The sequence below is a fragment of the Pseudophryne corroboree genome, chromosome 1 (assembly GCF_028390025.1).
Source record: "Pseudophryne corroboree isolate aPseCor3 chromosome 1, aPseCor3.hap2, whole genome shotgun sequence".
NCBI lineage: Eukaryota > Metazoa > Chordata > Amphibia > Anura > Myobatrachidae > Pseudophryne > Pseudophryne corroboree.
In genome coordinates this window covers 151,315,985-151,331,372 of record NC_086444.1, presented here as the reverse complement: position 1 = coordinate 151,331,372, position 15,388 = coordinate 151,315,985, and the positions used below count along the sequence as shown (strand labels likewise).

General features: G+C 43.3%; 1 protein-coding gene across 2 annotated transcripts in view; it reads right to left on the bottom strand.

Moving 5' to 3' along the window:
* AP3B1 (adaptor related protein complex 3 subunit beta 1) overlaps window positions 1-15,388 on the bottom strand; it is a 494,777-nt gene that overhangs the window by 96,728 nt on the left and 382,661 nt on the right. For both annotated transcript variants that reach the window (XM_063963639.1, XM_063963638.1), the window contains exons 23-24: window positions 12,811-13,036; window positions 7,937-8,021 (exon numbers count right to left, since the gene is read on the bottom strand). In XM_063963639.1, coding sequence (XP_063819709.1) covers window positions 7,937-8,021; window positions 12,811-13,036 — 311 coding nt within the window. The remainder of the gene's footprint in view (window positions 1-7,936; window positions 8,022-12,810; window positions 13,037-15,388) is intronic.

The following is a 15,388-nucleotide window of genomic DNA, read 5'->3' as shown; positions in this document are numbered from 1 at the left end:
CCATCCATACGGCAGCGTCTGAACTGATAGTGACAGTTCTGTACCATAAACCTGAGGTACCCTTGGTGAGAAGGGTAAATTTTGACATGAAGGTAAGCATCCTTGATGTCCCGAGACATCATGTAGTCCCCTTCTTCCAGGTTCGCAATCACTGCTCTGAGTGACTCAATCTTGAATTTGAACCTCTGTACGTAAGTGTTCAAAGATTTTAGATTTAGAATCGGTCTCACCGAGCCGTCCGGCTTCGGTACCACAACAGTGTGGAATAATACCCCGTTCCCTGTTGCAGGAGGGGTATCTTGATTATCACCTGCTGGGAATACAGCTTGTGAATGGCTTCCAAAACTGTCTCCCTGTCAGAAGGAGACATCGGTAAAGCCGACTTTAGGAAACGGCTAGGGGGAGACGTCTCGAATTCTAATTTGTACCCCTGAGATATCACCTGAAGGATCCAGGGGTCTACTTGCGAGTGAGCCCACTGCGCGCTGAAATTCATTGAGACGGGCCCCCCACCGTGCCTGATTCTGCTTGTAAAGCCCCCGCGTATACTGAGGGCTTGGCAGAGGCGGGAGAGGGTTTCTGTTCCTGGGAACTGGCTGATTTCTGCAGCCTTTTTCCTCTCCCTCTGTCACGGGGCAGAAATGAGGAACCTTTTGCCCGCTTGTCCACGAAAAGACTGCGCCTGATAATACGGCGTCTTCTCATGTTGAGAGGCGACCTGGGGTACAAACGTGGAATTCCCAGCTGTTGCCGTGGCCACGAGGTCTGAAAGACCGACCCCAAATAACTCCTCCCTTAATAAAGCAATACTTCCAAATGCCGTTTGGAATACGCATCACCTGACCACTGACGTGTCCATAACCCTCTACTGGTAGAAATGGACAACGCGCTTAGACTTGATGCCAGTCGGCAAATATTCCGCTGTGCATCACGCATATATAAAAATGCATCTTTTAAATGCTCTATAGGCAAAAATATACTGTCCCTATCTAGGGTATCAATATTTTCAGTCAGGGAATCCGACCACGCCAACCCAGCACTGCACATCCAGGCTGAGGCGATTGCTGGTCGCAGTATAACACCAGTATGTGTGTAAATACCTTTTAGGATACCCTCCTGCTTTCTATCAGCAGGATCCTTAAGGGCGGCCATCTCAGGCGAAGGTAGAGCCCTTACAAGCGTGTGAGCGCTTTATCCCCCCTAGGGGGTGTTTCCCAACGCACCCTAACCTCTGGCGGGAAAGGATATAATGCCAATAACATTTTAGAAATTATCCGTTGTTATCAGGGGAAACCCACGCATCATCACACACCTCATTTAATTTCTCAGATTCAGGAAAACTACAGGTAGTTTTTCCTCACCGAACATAATACCCCTTTTTTGGTGGTACTCGTATTATCAGAAATGTGTAAAACATTTTTCATTGCCTCAATCATGTAACGTGTGGCCCTACTGGAAGTCACATTCATCTCTTCACCGTCGACACTGGAGTCAGTATCCGTGTCGGCGTCTATATCTGCCATCTGAGGTAACGGGCGCTTTAGAGCCCCTGACGGCCTATGAGACGTCTGGACAGGCACAAGCTGAGTAGCCGGCTGTCTCATGTCAACCACTGTCTTTTATACAGAGCTGACACTGTCACGTAATTCCTTCCAACAGTTCATCCACTCAGGTGTCGACCCCCTAGGGGGTGACATCACTATTACAGGCAATCTGCTCCGTCTCCACATCATTTTTCTCCTCATACATGTCGACACAAAGTACCGACACACAGCACACACACAGGGAATGCTCTGATAGAGGACAGGACCCCACTAGCCCTTTGGGGAGACAGAGGGAGAGTTTGCCAGCACACACCAGAGCGCTATATATACAGGGATAGCCTTATATAAGTGTTTTTCCCCTTATAGCTGCTGTATAGTTAATACTGCGCCTAATTAGTGCCCCCCTCTCTTTTTTTAACCCTTTCTGTAGTGTAGTGACTGCAGGGGAGAGACAGGGAGCTTCCCTCCAACGGAGCTGTGAGGGAAAATGGCGCCAGTGTGCTGAAGAGATAGGCTCCGCCCCTTTTTCGCGGACTTTTCTCCTGCTTTTTTTATGGATTCTGGCAGGGGTTAAATGCATCCATATAGCCCAGGAGCTATATGTGATGCATTTTTTTGCCATCCAAGGTGTTTTTATTGCGTCTCAGGGCGCCCCCCCCAGCGCCCTGCACCCTCAGTGACCGAAGTGTGAAGTGTGCTGAGAGCAATGGCGCACAGCTGCAGTGCTGTGCGCTACCTTGTTGAAGACAGGACGTCTTCTGCCGCCGATTTTCCGGACCTCTTCTGCCTTCTGGCTCTGTAAGGGGGCCGGCGGCGCGGCTTTGGGACCCATCCAAGCTGGGCCTGTGATCGTCCCTCTGGAGCTAATGTCCAGTAGCCTAAGAAGCACAATCCACTCTGCACGCAGGTGAGTTCGCTTCTTCTCCCCTTAGTCCCTCGATGCAGTGAGCCTGTTGCCAGCAGGTCTCACTGAAAATAAAAAACCTAATCTAAAACTTTCACTAAGAAGCTCAGGAGAGCCCCTAGTGTGCACCCTTCTCGTTCGGGCACAGAGATCTAACTGAGGCTTGGAGGAGGGTCATATGGGGAGGAGCCAGTGCACACCAGATAATCCTAAAGCTTTCTTTAGATGTGCCCAGTCTCCTGCGGAGCCGCTATTCCCCATGGTCCTTACGGAGTCCCCAGCATCCACTTAGGACATTAGAGAAATATAGTACATATGTAGTATACTTAATATCTTAAATAAAATAATTTCTTGATGCTCCTTAGCAAGATGTAAGCATAGTAACATAGTATTTGAGGTTGAATAGAGGCAAATTGCCCATCGTGTTCAACCTGTTTTAAGTTGTGATGATTCTACATACTTGCTAAATAATGTTTTATGACTAGTTAGCTACTATAACTCATGTTACCCCCGTATTAACCACGTTGATATTTTAAGTATTATAACCTTGGATAGCTTTTTCATTCAGAAATGTATCCATTCCTTTTTTAAATCCAATTAGAGTCTGCCATTACCACCTCCCCTGGCAGGGAATTCCACATCCTGATTGCCCTAACAGTGAAGAACCCTTTCCTCTGTTGCGTTCGGAACTTTCTCTCCTCCAGTCACAGCGAGTGCCCACGTGTCCTAAACGGTGTTCTTTTAATAAATAATTCCTCTGATAACTCTTTGCGATGTCCCTTTACATATTTGAAGATATTAATAATATCTCCTCTTAGGAGCCTCTTTTCTAGTGTATACATATTCAGCCTAGTAAGTCTTATAGTCCAGTCCTTCTAGGCCTTTAATCAATTTAGTAGCTCGCTTTTGAACAATTTCGAGTTCACTGATGTCTTTTTTATACAATGGTGCCCAAAACTGAACACAGTATTCCAGGTGCGGATGTACCAATGCCTTATACAGCGGCATGACTACATCCGAGTCCCTTGTCTCAATTCCCCTTTTTATGCACGCTAGCACCTTACTTGCCTTCTTTACTGCGTTTTGACATTGTGTACGGTCATTAAGCCTATTATCAATGAATACCCCCAAATCTTTTTCCAACTCTGTTTCCCCTAGGAATTCCCCATTTAATATGTAGGATGCAAGTTTGTTTTTAGTCCCAAAATGCATAACCTTGCATTTGTCTGTATTGAACCTCATTTTCCATTTAGACGCCCAGAGTTCAAGTTTAGATAGATCATTCTGCAAGGACTCCACATACAATTCTGAATTAATGACCTTACACAGTTTAGTATCATCTGCAAAGATTGACACTGTGCTTTCCAGGCCTATTTCTAGGTCACTGATCAATATGTTGAACAGTAGTGGTCAGAGTACGGACCCTTGTGGTATTCCGCTGACTACTGGGGACCAGGTTGAGGACTTCCTGTTGACCACTACTCGCTGTACCCTGCTATCCAACCAGCTGCTTATTTATGTGCAAATAGTTTTTCCTAGGCCAATCTCCTTTCATTTGATCATCAGTCTCCTGTGAGGAACTGTATCGAAGGCTTTTGCAAAATCTAGGAAAACCACATCCACTGCTTTTCCTTGATCAAGATTATTGCTCACTTCCTCGAAGAAGCTAATTAAGTTAGTCTGACATGACCTGTCCCTCACAAACCCATGCTGGTTCTTGCTAATAATCCTAGCGGACTTTAGATACTCCTGTACGACATCCCTTAGAATTCCTTCCAATATTTTCCCCACTATAGATGTTAAACTAACTGGTCTGTAGTTTCCCGGAAGATTTTTGGATCCCTTTTTAAATAATGGCACCACCTCAGCTACACGCCAATCCTTTGGTACCATGCCTGATCTAATTGAACTATTGAAAATCAAGTAGAGTGGTCGTGCTAGTTGTGAACTAAGCTCCATAAGAACCCTCGGGTGAAGCCCATCAGGAACAGGTGATTTATTAATCTTAATTTTGCTTAGTCTGTCCCGGGCTACTTCTTCGCTTAAACAAGTATCTAACCATGAATCATTACTGTCACAATTGTTATGCTCTACTCCAGAGGTTCTCAAACTCGGTCCTCGGGGGCACACATAGTGCATGTTTTGCAGGTCTCCTCACAGAATCGCAAGTGAAATAATTAGCTCCACCTGTGGTCCTTTTAAAATGTGTCAGTGAGTAATTAATACACCTGTGCACCTGCTGGGTTACCTAAAAAAACATCCACTGTGTGTGCCCCCGAGGACAGAGTTTGAGAACCTCTGCTCTACTCCCACCATCAGTTCTTCACTGGTGAATACTGATGAAAAGAATTTGTTCAGTATTTCTGCTTTTATTTCGTCATCATTTATCAATTCTCCTAATTCATCTTTTAATGGACCTATATTCTCCTTTTTTTAACCTTTTACCGTTTATGTATTTAAAAAGCTTTTTAGGATTGGTTTTACTTTCTATAGCGATTTGCTTTTCATTTTAGCTGCTCTTATTGCTTTTTTGCATTTCTTATTACACTCCTTGTAATACTTGAAAGACTCCTCCTTTCTATTAGATTTAAATGCTTTGAAAGCTCACTTTTTTTTTTATCCATTTCTGCCTTAACCTTCTTGTTAAGCCACATCGGTTTGAGTTTAATATTCCTGCGTTTACTGCCCATGGGAATAAAGTTATGAATATTGCTATCCAGAACCCCTTTTAAAACATCCCACATTTCCCAAGTGTTCTGGTTATTAAACAGAACCTCCCACTCGATGTCGTTAAGTGCACATCTAAGCATACTGAAATTAGCCTTCCTAAAGTTAAAAGTTTTGGTGGAACCCCTGCAGCTATGTTTCCTGAAACTGATGTCGAATGTGATCATATAGTGATCACTGTTACCCAAAGTCTCCCCAACTTTAGTGTTTGATATAATGTCCACATTATTAGTAATTACTAGATCCAAAGTAGTTTTACCCCTAGTTGGGTCCTCGACTAATTGAGACAAGTAGTGATCCCTAAACATATTTAAGAACCTGCTGCCCCTCGCTTTAGCACATGACTCGTTACTCCAGTTTATATCCTGGTATTTAAAATCCCCAATCACAAGGATGTCCCCCAATCCCGCAGCATCTGAAATAGAATACTTTTTCATGTGGTAATTTTTCAGTTTAACTCTGTATTGTGTAGTCGTTTTGATACTGACAACTGCCCCCATAAAAGCGTCTCACAGAGAGAAATATAATGTATGATTCCTGCTGTTAGGAGATTATAAGCTTAAAGAAAATGGCAAAGCCCATGTGGAACACTATATGTGCAAGTGCTTGGAGTGGTCGCGCCCTGCTTTATCAAAGATCTACAACACCTTGTTTCCCTGGGGGTCTCCCATCCAGTGCCGTAATTAGACATTTTAGCGCTGTGTGCAAGAAACGGCATCGGCACCCTCCCCCCCTTATGTAAAATAGGGGCAGTGCGCGCCGTAGGTTTTCACAAAATATACAGGGGAGTGGCTTCATGGGGAAGGGGTGTGGCCACAAAATAATACCAACTCATATTACGGTGCACAGTAGTCTCCATTATTCAAATTACACCGCACAGTAGCACCACTACACCAGGTAAAGCCCCTTTTACACATTACGGCGGACAGATTCCCCTTTTTACACATTACGGCGGACAGCGTCCCCCTTTTTACACATTACGGCAAACCACGTCTCCCTTTTTACACATTACGGCAGATAGCATCCCCCTTTTTACACATTACGGCAGACAGCGTCCCCCTTTTTACACATTACATTAGACTGCGTCCCCCTTTTTACACATTACGGCAGACAGCGTCCCCCTTTTTACACATTACGGCAGACAGCGCCCCCCTTTTTACACATTACGGCAGACAGCGCCCCCCTTTTTACACATTACGGCAGACAGCGTCCCCCTTTTTACACATTACGGCAGACAGCGTCCCCCTTTTTACACATTACGGCAGACAGCGTCCCTTTTTACACATTATGGCAGACAGTCCCCCTTTTTACACATTACGACAGACTAGATAGATAGATAGACAGAGACTAGATGATATTTACTGTCTCTCTGCTGACTCAGGCAGTCAGGCTCCTCAGTGCAGCAGCTTCTGGCAGAGGAGGAGGAGGAGGGAGCCGCAGCAGCGCACTGTAATTGGTGGCGCCGCCGCATGCAGCTCTCCCTCTCCTTTCACACTAGCTGGCCACCACCGCTGTGAATGCTGGTATGAGGGAAGCACGCATCCCAGCATTCACAGCAGCAGCGGCCAGCCTATGTGGAAGGAGAGGGACAGCTGCAGCAGCGCTGCCACCAATTACAGTGCGCTGCTGCGGCTCCCTCCTCCCCCTCCTTCTCACCTGTCCCCGGAGCTGCTCCTCTCCCCGATACGGCACACACAGGTGGCTTGTAATGAGTCAATTTGACTCATTACAATGCCGCTGACTTAAGGCAATGCGGGCAGTTGCGCCCCTAGGGTGACTGCGCTGTGTGCCAGGCACACCTGGCACACACGTAGTTACTGCCCTTCTCCCATCCAAATACTAACCAGGCCCAACACTACTTAGCTTTCAAGATCAGACAAGAGTGGGCGTGTCCAGTGTGGTATGGTTGTACAGTAGGTATGATAATGCTACCAGTTTACAGGTAGTGTCCACACCAATCAAAGAATAGATTTTTTTGTAATGGTATGGGTAGTCGAGCAAGATGACCGTTATGACTATAAGTTTAAACCTCCACCCCCAAACACAGTATAAACTGCTAGTACTAGTTAATCAGAGCAGAGAATGGTAAAGTTATGCCTGGGTATGACACTAATACAATTGTGTTTTTATTCCAGCACATTAGCAGAAAATCACAGTCATAATTGTTTATATTAATTTGTAAGGAGAAAGGAAGTGATAGATGTAACAGGTTTGTAAGGGACAAAGTTCCGCTTCTACTCTTTGTGTGGAAATAGACGTTCTGACAGCCGCAATAGGCAAATTAGGTGCGCAGCTGAACACTGCAGAGATGTTCGCCTTTGCATCACCAGGTAATGAATTGCCCCCATAGTGGATTATGTAACAAAACGTGTGCACCATTACTGCCTGCTAGAGAACCATATAATCAAAATGCACACCTGATCAAGCGGCTGAAACATCATAGGACTTACCCTAAACGTTGGACCACCCTATGGAAATTTTAGCCAGCCATGATCTTAAAGAAACGTATTACCTGCATTGTCCCCATAGACTTTTATGGAAGTGAGCAATGTGGAAGGCTGTTTACATTACAAAACCACATAGAACTATGTCATTAGCGGCAGTATAGTCCTATTTGAGCAGACAGCGATGGGGCGAAGAGATGTCTAATACATGAACAATATAAGCAGCTTTCAAAAATAGTTTGTTGTTCTTTTCCTTTCATTAGCAGCCAGAAGAGAGCAGCGGACACAACATGTCTATTTATAGCAATGCGACTTACCACAACTGAAAGCTGGCAGTCTGAGTGGAATCACAGAAGTCAATACCCATTGAGACCGTAATGGATCCCTCTGGCTCCAGAGAATCTGCAAAATAAAATGTTTTCCCCACATAAATTTACAAAGGTAAAAGAAAATCAAATAACAAATACCAGTCAGCATGCACATGCAATAAAAATGCTTGGCTTATCACATTACTGGCTGGGGAGGCCGGCTACACCAGAGACCATGCTTCTCTGTCAGAAAAACAAGTATAAATAGGAGCGTCCATTGAGGAAGTTGCTGCAAGGCCGTGTTTACTGTGGTAAATTGGATTTCTGTTACTATAGGATTTCTTTCTTCTCTAAATAGATACAAATTTTGCACACTGTGAACCAAACACAACGCTGGCATTTAAAAGAGCATAACAGGACCTGGAGTTTATTTGAAAAAAAAAGAAACAAAAAAACCCAGGTGTTTAACCTGACCACATGACTGGAGGTTGGAGTGTTTCCAACAGACCCAATAAGATCCATATTCAGATCCCAGAACTTCAAGAACTGGCCATTTTAACAAACATCAGCGGCAGTTATGTTCGCGACTTGTCTAAATAACCAGTAATTCTGCCTCACAGCATTTAGGCCATGGGTTTAATTCTGACCAGGACACTATGTAGTTTGTATGTTCTCCCCATGTTGCATGAGCTTCTTCCGAGTGTTCTGGCTTCCTCCCACAGTCCACACACATACTTAGCAGATTTTGACAAATTACTGTAGTTCCTAGTCTATGTGTTTGTGTCTGTGATACTGATGTTACTGCATAAAGATTCTCTGATAGTACAGTCTGATAACAATTACCATACAATGTTGAAACATTGTCGTTAATTGTTTATATGAAATACCTCATCAATAACCATTTTTATCCATTAACAGTATAGGAAGTCTATCTTGAAAATGAGTAAATGATCACAGCTCAATTACAATATTCAATGTCAATAAGGGTGACCGTTTAGGTGCTTACAGATGCTGGGTAAATACGTACAAGTGAATGGCCAAATCTGAAAGCTGTAGTATCTGATGGTAGGGACTAATGCCTGTACCCGACAGGGTACTATTAGAGTGATCACACAAATGGTCAGATAAGGTAATTATCTATCCGCAGTAACTACTGTCGGGTGGTCTTCAGTATGCCGCCGACCGGCATACCGGCGCCGGGATCCCGACCCCTACTGTCCTGACCAGCACACAATGCAGCCCTATGAAATGATGTTAGGATCAGTTCTACGATTTGCAGCTAATTAGGTGCAGAATGGTCTAACTGGCCATAATCTCTCCAAGAACTATGTACAAATCATGGGTAGTGGGGTCTAGAAGTGTCTTGTGCAGGCAAAAAATTGACATTAAAAATTTTGTTACATAAAAACAATTTCAATACATAATTAGATTGTGTTATCTTCGTGTTAAGAACTGCATTAATAGAATAAAAGTAATTAAGGCAGCAGTAATTATTCAGTAAAGAAATAACTTTCCTGTACCCTCTGAATGACACAGTCACTGGTCTATGAAGGTTACTCCACAAAGAACACAAGGCAGTAGAATGCAAGTATTGTTATAAAGCACCAACCAATTCTACACTTGTACATTACTTATGCTGGGAATACACGCTGCAATTAACTGGACAATCCGCCCGATATGTCAGATCACCCAAATAATTGTAGCATGCATGTGGGCGACAGATCCAAAAATATCCATTGGTTGGACATGCCAGATCTCCCAGCATGTCCGCTTCGATATTTTCAAGTGTCATGACGCCGCATCGGGCAGTGTATGGCCTGCCGTGGCTGACCGACGGACATTGCTCCCGGGGAAATGTCATGCCCCCCCGGGGGTGGAGAATAGGTATAGTGGCCATACACACTGTGAGAGGCAAAGGTAGGGCCACAACAATGCATTATGTTATGTGTTCTGTACAAATTCACCTAATTGTTAGCAGGTAAGCACAGAGGTTATTCCAGCAACATAATGGCAAATGGAGGCATGAAACATTCTGCTTTCTCGGAGATGGATGGCGGTGTTCCGGCCTGAATACAGGTCATGCACAGTTATGTCCCTAACTCAGTGTCCAAATATGACAAGTGTTGCTGGACAAGATATTCATATAAAAGGAAAATAATGACCTTTGCATGTATTCTAAAGGGGCTCGAATTCAATGCCTTTTCACTGTCCAGGCACATTCTATATGCAAAAGTAGATTATGGGGGAAATCAAATGTTATCACACCCCTGATCTCCCGTCTAAAGTGATGGGAGATCGTGGGGAGATATTCAAATGCCCTCAATTATCGCCTCCCAAACGGGTCTCTTTACGCGCATTTCAGCTTGCTACCCCCGGGGGTACGAGATGAAATGAACTTGTCACACCAGTCGGCAGCAACATTTGAATAGCTGCCGGCGGGAGGAACATTTGAATCCGGCCCTATATCTGCCCATATATCAGTGTTTCCCAGCCTCGGTCTTCAAGACAAACAGTCCTGGTTTTAAGAATAGCCATTCTTGAGCACAGGTGACTGAATTATTAACTCAGTTCTTACCATCTGTGTACATGAATGGATATCCTTAAAACCTGGACTGCTTGTGTGCCATGAGTACCGAGGCTGGAAAACACTGCCATTTATAACAGAAAAAAATGTGACACATGGGATAAAACCGTTCTGGTGCTCCCGTACTATAATGATTTCTTTACTGAAATAATTGTTGCAACAAAAAGCAGAAATTTAACAGAAAAAAAGGAGATAAAAGTAAACAACAGGGTTGGGCGACGGCAGACATTCCTATCTCAGTGCCCAATCCTGCACAGAGATCTCCTAAAGCTTCTGCAGTACGGAGGTTTGATGGTGAGCATTACTGCCTCACAGCACTGAGGTCATGGGTTCGACTCCTACCATGGCCCCAACTGTGTGGAGTTTGTATATTCTCCCCTACTTGCGTGGGTTTCCTCCGGGTTCTCCGTTTTCCTCCCACAATCCAAAAATATACTGGTAGGTTAATTGGCTCCCAACAAACATTAACCTTAGTGAATGTGTGTGTGTGTACATGTGGTAGGGAATATAGAGTGTTAGCTCCACTGGGGCAGGGACTGATGTGAATGGGCAAATATCCTCTGTAAAGCGCTGTGGAATATGTGCGCGCTATATAAATAACTGGTAAGAATAAGAATGATTCTGCACAGACAGCTCAGAAAGCTGAGCAGGCTGATTTGTATTGTGTACTGGTGGTAAATTTGCACAGGAAAGGTACGGAGGAGGGTTTTCTTTCTGGCTGAGGTCAATAATTCAGGTTATTTGGGGGCGGGGGGACGTACTAAACAAATATTTATATGATGCAATGGTCCCTGACAAAGCTGTAAGAAAAATTTAGCAGTCATATAATCATATTATATGATGGGGAATACAGAAAACAATTCAAATTTAAAACTACAATGCGTCTAAAAGAACTAGGCATATTATAAATGTAACTATTAATCTATATCAATGAAATATCCTGGATATATGGGAATTAACTATAAGTGCTGTGGGTGCAGCTTCGGCTTTTGAGCAAGCCAAGGAACCGAAGAGACTTCTATTAATCTTATATTTCACGGTAGAGTGTTTTAATTACCATATTAAATGATGTTACTTGTATTTAGTTTTTTGATAAGTTAATGTATTTACCTTTTTCTTTATTTTTTTAAATGAGAGAAAGGAAAGCGGTCGCCTGTCAGATAGCAGCGAGGCGAGTCTGTGGTCTGCTATGCTGGTATACACCGGTGTGCTGTCCGACAGGTGCATCTGATGCAGGAGGTAAGGAATAAGACAGGACTCCTGTATTAAAATCTAATTTTGCATAAGGGAACCAACATACCCAAAATCCCACACAATTAGGACTGTCCCTCTTTATATTAGGAACAAGTGACTGTTAATACCTGCTGTAATACGAGGCCTGAGATGCAGGCAATGTCTTGACAAATACAAGCCAGGATTTGGAAGGACAATGTTTGGTGTTGTGCGCTCATACTTCCAGCGATGCAAAAAAAAAAAGGGACTTGCATTAAAATCAATTTACCATGCAGATGTATAGGAAGCAGGCAATCCGAGTATCTTCCTCTGCCTCAGTGAATTACTTAACATAGTAATGGACCATTAAAAGGACAGTGAAATATACAACAGTGATAAGTCTAATTTGGCATGAACATATAAGGCATTAATGGGACAGCAGGCTTCATATCACCCTTTATGTTTTCTGCAGATACACGGCTAGAGATTCTTCACAGATGACAGCAATATTTCTCGCAGGAAGAGGGATATGGAAATGGGAAGCAGCGCAGGGAGAATATTCCAGCTAACATGTCCCAGCATTGTCTTTGTTTAATTAGCACTCTAATATAACGTGCACATTGTTATATCACAAACCCTGGGTGACATTTACATAAATATATGAAGGGAAAAAAAATGCAGCATAATACATAATAACATAGTATAGCACTGCAGTAATACAAACTGCAAAAAGGTATTGTCCTATAATACAGCATTAAATTCACTGAACAGCTGTATTTAAGCCTCATAAGCAGATTTCTATTATAAATACTTTTCAAGTTATACCATACAGATTTAATATTAAGTAACTTCCATGAGATGGGGATCTGAGAAGCTAAGCAATTATCCCATCCGCCGTCTTCTGTACAGAGCTGCCCACTGGCGGCTTCTCAAATCCATCCGCTTGCATACAAAGACATAGCGTCAAACATCGGTCGCACTGTCAGACCTCCGAGCAACCGTATGGTTGGAAATATATGGTAAGGAAAATATCGAATTGCGTCCACCTCTGAACTAGGCCCAGTATTACAGGTAACGCTTTGCTTACCTATTGGACTGAACAAGTGCATCTTCAAATCGGTCTTCTTTCCTTCTATGTGAATATTCTCTATGTCCTTGTCACTGGTATTATGAAATGTAATTTGCACAGAGACCATTTGAACTCCGAAAATGCATGGCAGTCGCGGGAAGTAATAGTGCGCCGACAGACCTTTGCCACTCATTCGATGGAGAAGATCATGCGTCGTCGTAGGGACAAATGATGGCACGCTTACCTGTGGGGTACAGAAGAGGTAGAGTGGAGCATGGATTAAAGATAAAGGCTTAATCAAGGTGCAGACGGATGTTAATGGGTGTTTACTATCCCATTCACTTAAAGCCCCATACACACTAGACGAGAAAATGAAAGATCCCGCTCAGAAGGACGGATCTGAGCGATATCTTTCACAATTTCATCCAGTGTGTTCACTCATTGTCGTTAACGATGCGCGCTCACGTGCATCATTAACGACCCCCCTCCCTCATCTGAACATGTGCAGACGAGGGAGGTCCTCGTTAACGACAGCTATGCTGCAGAAACAGCATGTCCGTCGCGCCCTTCCTCGCCGGCATCAGCAAGTGTGTATGCACTTGCCGATGCTGGTACCCCGCCGCCGCCAATATAGGCGTTGGAGGGGATCGCCTAGTGTGAACTAAGCATAACAGCTTTCTGCTTATGCCAGAGGAAAAAATATATAACACTGGTTATAATACACTAGATCAGGGGTAGGCAACCTGAGGCACTCCAGCTGCTGTGGAACTACACATCCCAGCATGCCCTGCCAAAGTTTTAACATGCACTAAGAGCAAAGCCGTGGCAGGGCATGCTGGGATATGTAAGTTCACAGCAGCTGGAGTGCCTGCTTGCTTACCCCTGCACTACATGCTGGCAAGCTTTAGCCCGGGGCTGCATCATATTTAGCACCCCAGCGAGAGCAGTCAGAGAGAATACAGATTGGCAAAGTGTCAGCATGTAGTGATGCAGTAAAACGTACAGGTGACACATGGCCACAATCAATGGCCCCATTCCCATGATTTGCAATAGATAAAATGCACGTGTAAAGATATATACATCAATGCAATACTATATAACACCATACATATGAAAAACAGGCCTTTGGACATTAATGGGTGAGAACGGAGTGAAGAAACTTTTCCAGTGATCAGGAAAAGACTAGCGCAGAACTTAGGCAGCGTATTTGTAAATGATAAGTCACACCTTTGGACGGTTTATGAAAATAACCAATCAATTCTGCAGACACCACGTTATTTCTAAAGGAAATCTATGCGATTCCTGAAGCCAGCAGATACACAGCGGCAAAGCACACATTTTATCAGTTTATTACGGTAAGCAAATAAGCGTGGAATGAGAGGGCACATAACTGTCTACTTAGCGCTTACTGAAACATTTATAAGAGCTGTTATCTCCCTAATAACAGACAGACAGCGTGCAATTTTAAAGAGGAGAAAAGCTTCATATTTTTTAACACTTCACTAAAAAGTAACTGAAGAGTGTAAAATGAAAAATACTCCGTGCAGTTAGCTGGTAATGGACCATATTATCAACTCGAGTTAGATTTATAGGATACAAACTAGTCGCTAATAGTTATTTTATGACATAGCATGTCTGCTTTTTTAAGGTTATTAAGATTAAAATCGTGAAACTTTCTAGAACGGAAAGAAATGAATTATAATTTGTAAAAGAGAAAATAAAATAAAAAAATGGAAAATGAGTTTTTCAGGTGAAAGCTTGTAACAGAAAAACAAACGCAACGCTGAATGTAAATCATTGGGCACGCTTGCACATTTAGCGACACACAGGACCTATTATGGCTATGCATACGAAACAAGCCAGAGAATATATGGAGACCTAAATATCTGGCCTTTAAGGCTTTATTTCATAGAAACCTAACAAGTAATACATGCACAGGCTTCACCGCAGTGTGTTTTTAGTGGGGGGGGGGGTTGTATGAACCTTATAATTCCCTAGAAATCAGTGACATCCGTGTAATTTTTTTATCCATATCTAAAGTTAGAGAAAAGATAGGGAATTAGAATTTAAAAGAGGGACTGTTTGGAGGTATGCTATAGTAAATAGCCTAAATATCACTGGTTCAAAGCTTATATATGTGCTTAATAACGCATGAGCAAAATGAAGTTTACAATGTACTTTTCAGAAAACATTTTACTAGTCCCACAATATAGTCCCTTTATTGTATCTGCCTTGTATCAATATTTCCCATTAAATTACTCTCTAGGGACTCTTTAATGGGCTGCCAGTGCAAAGTAGCGGCACCATAGGAGGAGCGGTCAGTAATTGCTGGCTGCTTTGAGGACTGAGGAGAAAAATCGGGTAAGAACTGGTCACAATATTTGGTGGGAAACTGGGTGAGAAAAAAAAAAGTGGTTTGGTGATGTATATTTAGTGGGGTTATCTACATGCTTGTATATGTCGCTGCTCCGCATAATACCAGGCAAGTGATACCAGCAATGGCCAGGTCACGTAGGAAGCCCATTTGTGTAACTGCTGGGAAAATGGTGCCCCAGATAGCTTTCATCATAGGGTCTGGCTGGGCACCAAGAGGCAT